Source organism: Rhinatrema bivittatum, chromosome 7, assembly GCF_901001135.1.
Source record: "Rhinatrema bivittatum chromosome 7, aRhiBiv1.1, whole genome shotgun sequence".
In the NCBI taxonomy this organism is placed as follows: Eukaryota; Metazoa; Chordata; class Amphibia; order Gymnophiona; family Rhinatrematidae; genus Rhinatrema; species Rhinatrema bivittatum.
Window position 1 is genome coordinate 193,261,133 of NC_042621.1, and position 12,035 is coordinate 193,273,167.

The 12,035-nt window shown below is 41.2% G+C and overlaps 2 protein-coding genes across 4 annotated transcripts in view; one reads left to right on the forward strand and one right to left on the reverse strand.

The window, feature by feature from the left end:
• Positions 1–12,035, forward strand: part of CTNNA3 (catenin alpha 3) — a 2,257,234-nt gene that overhangs the window by 1,040,807 nt on the left and 1,204,392 nt on the right. The gene's annotated exons all lie outside the window — the stretch shown is intronic.
• The window catches only part of LRRTM3 (leucine rich repeat transmembrane neuronal 3), a 372,911-nt gene that overhangs the window by 328,134 nt on the left and 32,742 nt on the right, over positions 1–12,035 (reverse strand). Inside the window, exon 3 of one of the 2 annotated variants that reach the window (XM_029609720.1) lies at positions 1,262–1,439. The exons of the other annotated variant lie outside the window; for it this stretch is intronic. Coding sequence (XP_029465580.1) covers positions 1,329–1,439 — 111 coding nt within the window. The 3' untranslated portion in view covers positions 1,262–1,328. Of the gene's footprint in view, positions 1–1,261; positions 1,440–12,035 lie in introns of those variants that run through there. 2 annotated transcript variants of the gene reach the window in all.

Genomic DNA, 12,035 nt, shown 5'->3' on the forward strand with positions numbered 1-12,035 from the left:
GGACAGTGAAGTGCAAAGTTATAAAAATAGTGCAAATATGCAAAAACAAAAAAGTTATTAATTCACCCCTAGCTGTATTTTCTTCGGGAGATGAATAGTCAAAATATTGGATTTGTCTAAATATCTACTGTTGTTAAAGGGGATATTTGGCGGATATCTAGTGAATTTTCAAACTCTTCAAAATGTATTCAGAAGGGCTTGAATAAAGCATTCAGAGGAAATAGGCAGCAGAGCCTTCCTATACTTTCCATTGTCAGATATCCCTCAGCTCTTTTCTGCAAATGGCTACTCATCCACCTAGATGTGCAGTTTTTATTTGCTTCCCCAAGGTCTCTATCCAAAATATAATATATATTTCAGTTCAGAGCAACAAGTTATTTCTGATGGGGGGAATAAAGTTCTATGGGTGAAAAAGGAAAATAAAAAATACATCATGTGAGCCAGCCCATGACACACATACATCCATATTCAGCACCATGAGGCCAGATAACTTTTTATCTGGCTAATTAGTTAGCCAGATAAATGGGACAGGACAGGAACATTCTGGGGCAGAGCTACTTATCCACCTGATTTAGGGCCTGATTAATCAAGGCATTGTCCCATAGACACAGAATGGGAGGAATGTGTTAATGAATCAGGCAGTTAGCCAGATTAGTGCTAATAATATTCAGGCTTATCCAGTTAAGTTAGACCTGCTGTTGAGAAGGTCTAAAGTTAGTCAGATAAACTTATCCGGGTGACTCTTAGATAGCCAGATATATTCAGTGGCATGGCTGAGCTGCTGGATATGTTTATCCCATTAACTTGCTCAGTCAGATAGTGGTTGAATATGGTCCTCAATATTTCCTATTATACCGTCTGACAGCATTGAAATACAATTGTAAGAAATGTCAGGAAAGGTTAATAAAAAAATTATTTTTGGAGCTTTTTCTGGCTAATTTTAAAGACAAGTATTATGGTGGCTGCTGAACGTTATCACAATTGTATATTGAAAAGTTGATTTACAAGACCATATCTACAGCAAGTCTATTATCACACTAGTCACACATGTTGCCCTCTTTACCCCATTAATGGCTCTTTTTCACAGGTTTACACTATCCGTGCCTATCCTGTTCACAAGCACTCACAGTCCTCCACTCAGATTAATCATTCATGTGTATACACTTAGCCTAGGAAAAAAAACAATGTCAATAAGAAAGATATATTTTATTATTACATAGAAACAAAAAAAACTTTTCACTTTTCCATCTTTCTGATGAAGGGGCAGGAAGGAGGGTGTTGAGCATCCTATGCCTTTGAATGAGATGTATTTGAGGGTCCTCCAGTAGTTACTGGGTTACATGTGTCCCCTCTACTTCTGCCTCCCAATATCCAGGAAGAAATGTACATTGCTGAGACCCCTGAATCTGAATCAGCTGTCTCTCATGGTCTGGGTCACCCTGAAAAAAGAAAAATATTCAATACTGGACTAAGTCCAGAAACTGCCAAGCAAAGTATTAATTTAAATAAAACACTCACTATAGCAACACAAAATAGACCCATCAACAATGTGTTTGGGCTTTACCTTTGTCCCAAAGAAAGATAGGTGACAAGATATGCCAGACTTACAGGAGTTGGCAAGAAGATCCACCAAGGTAGTCTTCCTTATCCCAGTGTTGTTCCCAGAAGACTAAATGCAGGGATGTGGTAGACTGTGACTAAGCCCTCAGGCTATAGCTAGGGTCTCTTCAGTGTCTTAGTTGAGCAATGAGCATAAGCATGTTTATACTATGTCTAGCAGCAATGCTTCAGTAACATAATTACCAGTAAATGTTGTGTTCTGTTGTGTTTTATGTTATGTGTTATGTTCCCTAGTCTATTTGTGCAGCCTAGGCACATTTAAGAGGTAATTCTAAACAGCAGGTTGTAGAGAAAGTGCAAGAAGAGGAACTGATATTAGTAATGGAAATTGGCCTCCAAATATGTTCATTTGTTTGCACATGGCATAATTAAATCCATGAGTACCAATATGCAACTTTGTCTAGAGAAGTAACAGTTGGAGATAGTAGGGTATCCTAGTCTAGAATGAATAATGCCTCCAAGAGTATTTCTAGAGAAATACAGTCATTCGTCTTCATTTCCATATTTTTTTTTGTTTTGATTTGTTTGGTTCATTTTGTTTTTTGTTTAATATAATGAATTTTATTGACTTAAATTTGTACATCCTTTTGGTGGCTTTATTAAAAAACCAGGAAAATAGGTGAACAAAATAAAATAAATATACTGTGTTTTGTTGTAGAATGTGGCAAGGGGCTTGCAGGAGTAGATTGGATGAATTAGTGCCCATATATTGGACACATAGTAACAGACACTAAAAGGGGTTGCATTAGCACATGTTTAAAACTTGTGAGCAGTAGCGCCAATCCTCAAGGCCAGGATAGAAATATTCCAGGAGAGTTTAAGATTTCCAGCAAGGTAATTCAGAAGAAGTTTCATTGTTGATACAATAGATTAGATAGATTACACCTCTAATTTTTACACCAATGAGTTAGTTTGTTTGCATAACATTTTCCTAATTGGTTAGCATTATAATTTAATCTCATAAATGTTAATGGGAGTGAGATTTTTGTAATTCATGTGATTTCTTATAAATTGAGCCCAGAAGGCAGGAATAAAACCTAAGATTGAACTTGATATAATTTTTACGTTTAACATACATTCTAACATTTCAGCATATTCTAGTATGTCAGCAACCTTGAATAGTTTTTACAAATCTGATCAGTGCAATTTCACAGTGCAGTAATAATTTTCTATTTAACTAGTCTGGCCTTCATTCAAAGCATACTTGAAATGCAATAGATGAGGATCCAGTGTTCATAATCTCACAGGCTAATTGTAAATCCATAACTGCAATGAAGGTATTAAGGATTTCAGAGTGTTTGTAAGGAGAAGGTGTTTGGCTAATACCATGAAAATGCTATCCCTTCATGTAGGTGAGAGTTGTGAGTGAAGGATACAGAATAATATCACATACGCAAGATAAAGTTTATTTTCAAATTTGAACACATTCCAAGAATTCTTAGTGGCTGTAGTTTGCTAAGGCATTGGTTGTTTGTTTTAAATAGTAGATAGTGGAAGATAAGGACCAAAGGCCTTGTCCAATCTGCCTAGTATTTTCTGGCCTACATTAAAAATGATATATTCCAAGCTGACAACCATAGATGTTTAGCCATTTATGGGATTTCACTTCTTGTCTAAGTCATGTTTTGTCTTTTGATGGCAAACTGTTTGTTTTTGCACTGTATGTGTCTGTGCTCAGGTATTCTCCATTGATTCCGATGGATCTAGGATGAATAAATGTTTCAAAGAATATTTATTTATTTTAAACAATTTATAGACCATAAGGGGTCGATGCAATAATCTTCACGGAAAATGGGCGCTGACTTTTCAGCACCCATTTTCTTAACACATGCATGGCGCCCACAAGGGGGGCACCATGCAATATGTAAATTAGGGGGTCATGCTAGGAAGGAGGCACTAGGATTGCTTGCACAACTTTAGCACCTCCTTGCTAATGCGACCTGCCGTGGCTCCTGGTTATTTTATTTTTTTTACTTTAAAAAAGAAGTACAGAAAAACAGTTTTTTCTGCTTTTCTGTACTTCTTTTCAATGTGCTCAGCTATTAACACCTGCTCTAGGCAGGCATTAATATCTGAGCGATAAATATGTATCTGAGACGCACATTTATCTTTTTGCATATGGAGTGAATGAGTAATAGGCTCATTCACATGCATTTGCATGTGATGAGCGCTCTCTCATTCACTCCCCGTTGGAAGCACATTAAATATGCGCTAATCCCCCTATTGCATTAGGTGGTGGATTAGCGCCTATTTATCCCACGTCCAACTGCTGAGCACACTGTATTGCATCGGCTCCTAAGTGAGGCTGAGTGGAGAGAGAAGTATAAGCAGACATTGTTGCCTTCTTGCTTTAGATCATGTTGACATCAAATTCTGAGAATGCTCTATATGATTTCTCAGTCTCATTCTATAGGAGACTGATGCCACACAAGTGACTTGCATGTCTAAAAATGACTAGTGTAAGCCAGAAGTTTATTAAACTGTTCCTTTCCCTGCCTGTCTAAGGTGAATTAAATTTCAAAGGAGATAGCCTCTGGCTACTTGTTGGTTACAGAGGAATGTAAATGACAAATAATCCTTTGAAGCCCACAGAAGAGTCATTGTCACTTAAGTGTGTTATTATTTCTATTTGCTTTGTATATTCAAAGAGGGCCTTTTTGCTGAAGCCAGTACAGTAGTAATTATTAGACTAAACTGATACCAAGTGTATATAGAGAAGATACTAGAATTTATTGTTAACTTTCCATGAAACACAAAGTTATATTTGAAATAGCAAATGAGATATCTTTGCATCAGAGCTTGGGTGGGCAATACCTATCAGGAGCCAATGAGAATCAAGTGATCAGTTACTAATGAGCCTTCTTAATTAGGTGTAAAGAGTGGCTGTTTCTTGTTTAGAGAGTTATAGAGGCAAAGAGACAGAGATACTATCATGAAGGCTATCTGCAGCTGGCTGCAGGCTGAAAAAATAATAGAAAAGTACTTTCTCTTTTGCTGTTTTCCTATCCTGGCAGCAGGAATAAGCATAACCTTTTGTTGTGTGATTTAAAATGAGAATTAAAGTGATTTTCTTAGATAAATCGAGTTTTGTTTAGATTATTTCAGGGAAGTTTTAGAAGATTTATTTTGATATTATTTTTTAGAATAAACAGGGAATTTTTTTTGTGTGTGTGAGAGTTTGGACACTATATTCATAAGACAAATTTACACAGAATCTGCATGGAGAACTGGACCACAAATATTTGCAGTGGCTTCATCTATCTTCTAGGCATTAGAGATTCAAGGATCACATGAGATGTAATTGAGAAATTTATGTTTATATTCTGGTGAAAATTTAGATGGGAATTTTGAAATCTTTCTTGAACTGAACTGAGATATTAGAGGGGGATAGTGGCTTTCTGTTTTAGCTTACAAAACAAATTGATTTTCTTTATAGTCCAATGTTAATACATTTTTCTTTTACTATAATGTGATGTGCTTCTGTTTCCTAAAGAGTATAAGAATTCTAATGTGTTATAAAAATATGTATGTACTGATTTTGTTTGCATTATTTGCAATAGAAATACATTATTGTTAGGAAAGTGGATCCTTGGGCTGTGGTGTGGTTGGTACAGCCTAACAAGCAAGCTCGTACAGCCCACACAGACAGCTAGTGGACATAGTCCAAATGGGACTAGCTGGAGCCTCACCTATATCAACTGTCTCCCCTGCAGCTTAAACCATTGGGTTCTGACGCCAGCAGGTCTTAAGAGAGTCCCTAGAGTAATAGCCAGAGAGCGAGAGTCCAGGTGACCATTGGAGTTGGCAACAGACAGCAAGAACCAGTAGACAAGGCAGAGATTGGGGTGGGAAACAGACAGGTGTGGGTCAAATCCAAAGCAAGGGCCATGTCCAGGAGGCAATCAGGTGGGTCAGCGAATAAGCCAAGGTCAAACCAGGAAGTCAAGCCAAGGGAGACAAGGTGAGACAAGGGCAAGGAGGGGCACAAACCACAACAAAGAGGGCCAGGACTGGGCAGGGGAGACAGACCAGAACACATAACCACAACAGAAAGCAGGAACACAGCAAGACAAGAGAACTGGTACACAATCAGAGAATGCAGGGAAAAGCAACACGTAGTGAGGAGCAGATCATTCAGGAGACCAGTTGCTTATAGCAATAACTGCAAGGCTAAGTGAGTTCAAATAGCCAGAGGTGGGTAATGTCATCCAAGAGTGACTCCTGCCATTTTCTGTCTCTGTGTGTATATTATGCATGTACTTGGGCAAGTGCATGCCTAAGCCATCCACCACCAGTCTATGCTGTAGGCACATTTGTGTGCATGTAATGTTGGCATTGTACTGTGAAAATAGCATGGGATGCTGGTAAGTCAAAAGTTTGGGAGGGAGCAGCTGGGGACCACAAGTTCTAACACTACTCCCTTCCAAAGCCCTCTCCCCAAGTTCTTAGCTTGGGTTTTTTGGGGAACAGTCAATGGAATTCTTGAATTAATTGAAGAGCTTGGAGGTTGAATACTGTGTACAATTCGGGTTGCCGCATCTCAAAAACGATATAGCTGTGATGGAGAAGGTACAGAGAAGGGCGACCAAAATGATAAGGGGAATGGAACAGCTCCCCTATGCGGAAAAACTAAAGAAGTTAGGACTTTTCAGCTTGGAGAAGAGACAACTGAGGGGGGATATGATAGAGGTATTTAAAATCATGAGAGGTCTAGAACGGGTAGATGTGAATTGTTTTTTTTACTCTTTCGGATAATAGAAAGACTAGGGGGCACTCCATGAAGTTAGCATGAGGCACATTTAAAACTAATCGGAGAAAGTTCTTTTTCACTCAACGCAAAATTAAACTCTGGAATTTGTTGCCAGAGGATGTGGTTGATGCAGTTAGTATAGCTGTGTTTAAAAAAAGGATTGGATAAGTTCTTGGAGAAGTCCATTACCTGCTATTAAGTTGACTTAGAGAATAGCCACTGCTTTTATTAGCAACAGTGGCAAGTACCTAAAAACTAAGTCTATTCCATACTACTATATTCCATGCTACTGTATTCCATGGTCAATCCAGGTTATTATGACCTGGATTGGCCCCTGTTGGAAACAGGATGCTGAGCTTGATGGACCCTTGGTCTGACCCAGTTTGGCATGTTCTTATGTTAGAGGCCGGTTCCCATGAGTTCTCTTTAGGCTCATAGTCCTTCCATGCTATGAAGTATTGGAGCTTATTTCTCAATCTTCTAGAGTCCAGACCTTTGGCTACCTCGTATTGTGTATCTTCTTCCAGGAGGATGTCAGCAGGACTAGGCAGGGGTCTTGAGGGCCAGGACAAGACCTCCAGCTTTAGAAGGGAGATATGGAAGACATCATGGATATAAAATGTGGAGGGTAGCTTTAGCTTATAAGCTATATTCCCCACTTGGTGTTTCACCAAGAAGGGCCCCATGAATTGTGGAGCAAATTTTAAGGATGTCATACGGAGTCTCAAATGTTAGATACTCTACCAGTCCAAGTTCCCAGGGTGGAGTTGGAGTGCCGACCGCTATTTCTTGTCTGCTTGCTCTTTCGAATGTGTTACAGCTTGTTTTAACAGTTGATGCATTGTTGCCAGTGGTCATGTAGCTCTTGACCTTTTAAGTTGATGGTGGGACACGCTATTGAAACAGCCAAAGGAATGGGTATCTGGGGATGATGCTCATAGACCAGGTAGAACTGGGAAAACCAGTGGATTTGCTGACATGGTTGTTATGACAGACCTCTGCCCAAGGAAGCAGGAATGCCCAATTGTCAAACCGCTGGTTAACATCGGATCATAGAAGGACTTAAGCATTTGTTTGTGCACTCATCTATCTGATAGTCTGAGGGTGATATGCCAATGAGAAATCCAAAACGATCCCGAATGTTTTGCACAGGCACTTCCAGAATCATGTGGTAAACTGGAATCTTTAGTCTGAGAGGATATGGTGCAGAAGTCCATGCAGCTGGAAGAAGCTGTTCAAATAACTTGCAAGACAAAAAAAAAATCCAAATGTTCAAATAACTTGGCCAGCTATGGTGCTGATGGTAATCCAGGCAGGGGGACAAAATGCACCATCTTGGAGAATCTGTTCACTATTGCTCAAATGGCAGTATTACCCCCTGAGGGAGGGAGGTTGGTGATGAAGTCTGTAACTATGTGTTTTTAAGGTTCCTTGAGGCAAGTAGTGGTTACAGCAGACCCCCAAGGCCGTGATTGGGAGCTCTTGTTTACAGCACAGACCGAACAGATTTCCACATTGTGCTTCTTATCCTGTAGTAAATGAGGCCACCAATGACGAGCGAGTAACTCCTAGGTTCTAGAGATTCCCTGGTGTCTGGTCAGTCTAGAGTCATGGGCCCATCATAGTATCTGCTCCCAAAGTCGACAGGGAACTACTGACTTCCTTCATAGTACCATCATGGCAGAGGCTATCAGGATTTTTGCTGGATCAATCATATGACATGGTGGGTATAGACAGCTTTCAGCCTCAAAGGAGCATGACAAGGTATCAGCGCACTGATTCTTTTCAGTGGGATGATATCTCAACCTGAAGTCAAAGTGGTTGAAAAATTGTGACCTCTGAGCTTGCTGGGGATCAGTCATTGGGCTTGTGACAAATATTCTGGGTTTTTATTGTCAGTGTATATGGTCCCCGAATGTTGGGCCCCTTCCAACAAGTGGTGCCACTCCTTGGTATGCCAACACCTCATCAATGAAACTATCAGTCACACCCGTGTCCAAGAAGACCTGAAGATATATATTGGCATCGTTCAGGTAGAATCTGGGGAGAAGGATAACTTTGACCTAGGGTGGCCTTTCCCACCTACCTACCCTAGAAACATGAGTTTCCAGGCTTAACCAAGCAGTTGATTGCGAAATGCCCAGATCCAGTGCAATAAAAGCACAGATTGAGGTGCCTGTGTTGCTGGTGTTCTTCTGGAGAGAGGCATAGGCAATTCATCTCCATGGGTTCTCCATGTGATCCGGGAAACTACAGACCGGTTAGCCTGACTTCAGTGCCAGGAAAAATAGTGGAAAGTGTTCTAAACATCAAAATCACAGAACATATAGAAAGACATGGTTTAATGGAACAAAGTCAGCATGGCTTTACCCAGGGCAAGTCTTGCCTCACAAACCTGCTTCACTTATTTGAAGGAGTTAATAAACATGTGGATAAAGGTGAACCGGTAGATATAGTATACTTGGATTTTCAGAAGGCGTTTGACAAAGTTCCTCATGAGAGGCTTCTAGGAAAAGTAAAAAGTCATGGTTAGGTGGTGATGTCCTTTTGTGGATTGCAAACTGGCTAAAAGACAGGAAACAGAGAGTAGGATTAAATGGACAATTTTCTCAGTGGAAGGGAGTGGACAGTGGAGTGCCTCAGGGATCTGTATTGGGACCCTTACTTTTCAATATATTTATAAATGATCTGGAAAGAAATACGATGAGTTAGATAATCAAATTTGCAGATGACACAAAATTGTTCAGAGTAGTTAAATCACAAGCAGATTGTGATAAATTGCAGGAAGACCTTGTGAGACTGGAAAATTGGGCATCCAAATGGCAGATGAAATTTAATGTGGATAAGTGCAAGGTGATGCATATAGGGAAAAATAACCCATGCTATAATTACACAAAGTTGGGTTCCATATTAGGTGCTACAACCCAAGAAAGAGATCTAGGTGTCATAGTGGATAACACATTGAAATCGTCGGTTCAGTGTGCTGCGGCAGTCAAAAAAGCAAACAGAATGTTGGGAATTATTAGAAAGGGAATGGTGAATAAAACGGAAAATGTCATAATGCCTCTGTATCGCTCAATGGTGAGACCACACCTTGAATACTGTGTACAATTCTTGTCGCAACATCTCAAAAAAGATATAATTGCGATGGAGAAGATACAGAGAAGGGCTACCAAGATGATAAGGGGAATGGAACAGCTCCCCTATGAGGAAAGACTAAAGAGGTTAGGACTCTTCAGCTTGGAGAAGAGACGACTGAGGGGGGATATGATAGAGGTGTTTAAAATCATGAGATGTCTAGAACGGGTAGATGTGAATCGGTTATTTACTCTTTCAGATAATAGAAAGACTAGGGGGCACTCCATGAAGTTAGCATGGGGCACATTTAAAACTAATCGGAGAAAGTTCTTTTTTACTCAGTGCACAATTAAACTCTGGAATTTGTTGCCAGAGTATGTGGTTAGTGCAGTTAGTATAGCTGTGTTTAAAAAAGGATTGGATAAGTTCTTGGAGGAGAAGTCCATTACCTGCTATTAAGTTCACTTAGAGAATAGCCACTGCCATTAGCAATGGTAACATGGAATAGGCTTAGTTTTTGGGTACTTGTCATGTTCTTATGGCCTGGATTAGCCACTGTTGGAAACAGGATGCTGGGCTTGATGGACCCTTGGTCTGACCCAGTATGGCATTTTCTTATGTTCTTATGGGATCTTCAGGTGAATCCCAAGGCTCTGCCACCCTGACTAGCATTACTGGATGTTGGAATTGGGGTGTCAGTCATGTGTGGCATCAGGCTTGACCTTGTTCCTTATCCCACTTCCGGAACTGGGGATCAAACCTCATGGCCAGTTTGATAAGGTTCTGTAGAATATCCAGTGAATCCTGTCGGGGCAACTCGTCCTTACTGAGCACCGATAAGCCCTGTCGGAAAATCACGGTTAGGTTATTTTCTCTCCACTGAAGATCTGAGGCTAAAGTTCTGAAATGGATGGCATATTCCCTGGCCCTGATGGATCTGTAGGAGTTCTGACAAGGTCCACCAAGGCTCATCAAAATTGAGACAGAAGCGGTCCAGATCTTCCAGAATTGGGGCTTCTCATTCCCAAAGGGAGAGGCCCAGGCCATGGCAGATCCTCCCAGTAAGGACAGAATAAATGTGACTTTGGCCTTGTTGTAAGGAAGAATGCTGCTTGAAGTGTGAAGTGCATCTGGTACTGGTTACTGAACCTTCGGCATTCACAGGGATCACCGAGATAACATGGCAGAGGTGAGGTATAGGTGAGGCAGAAGAGATTGGTGCCAGTGGAGGTAATGTTGCTGGAAATACAGAAGGAGACAAAAGGGCATCCATCTGGACCGTAAATCTTTCTAGGATGCCCATTACTTGATCCAGTCTGTTCTGCTGTTGCTGGATCCATTGGGCCATGCCAGGAATGGCCTGTAAAATAGCCAGGTCCACCGGGTCAATGACATCTGCAAACTATTAGGAAAGTGGACCTTTGGGCTATGGTGTGGTTGTTGCAGCCAGACAAGTGACAGCTGGCGGACATGCCCCAAGTGGTATTGGCTGGAGCTTCACCTATACCAACCATCAACCCCTGCAGGTTGAGCCCTTGGGTTCTGATAGCCGACAAGTCTTAGGAGGGTCCATGGGATAATGGCCAGAAAGCGAGAGTCCAGGTCCAGGTGACAGTCAGGACTGGTAGCAGACAGCAAGAATAGTAGAGAAGCCAGAGATTAGGGCGAACAGCAGACAAGGAGATCCAGTAGACAAACCAGAGGTCGAAGCAAGCAGAAGACAGGCATGGGTCAGGTCCAAAGTAAGGGTCAGGTGCAGGAGGCAATCAGATAGGTTAGAGAACAAGCCAAGGTCAAACCAGGAAGTCAAGACAAGGGAGACAGAGTGAGGCAAGAGTGAGGATGGGGACAAACCACAACAGAGAGGACTAGGACCAGGCAGGGGAGACAGACCAAAACATAGAACCACAGCAAGAAGCAGGAACACTGGAAGACAGCGAACAGGAACCACCAGAGAAAAGCAACTCTCACTGAGAAGCAGATCACTCAGGAGATCTGTTGCTGAGGCAAGAACTGCAGGGCTGAGGAGTTCAAATAGCCAGAGCCAGGTGACATCATCCAAGAGGAACTCATGCAGTTTCCTGCCTGCGTGTACTTGGGCGAGTGCGCACCTAAGCCATCCACTGCCGGGGCTATACTGTTGGTGCATCTGTGTGCATGTAATGGCAGCATTCTGCTGCGAATCTAGCATATGATGCCAGCAAGGCAGACAGCTGGGAGGGAGCATCTGAGGACTGTGTGTTCTAATAATTATAAGATGAATTTGAAAGAATTGCACTTCACAAATTAGCAGATGTGGGCGTAAATGGCACATATTCTCATAAATGCTATTTTATAAACCTCAAACATACAAATGCAAGTTATGGTGCATGAATAAATTTGATGGTATAAGAAAGGGGTGTTCCAGGGTGGGGACAACATTTATATGAATAAATTGCTGTTTTATAATCTGCCCAAGGGACGCACAGACAACTATGACCTGCGCATATTTATACCTGCTAATTATCTGGTGTAAGTGAGAATAAAATTCTTTATAGCCAAATACTGAGTGGTCAGGTAAAATTGGGGGGAGTTCAGGCTGAAGAAC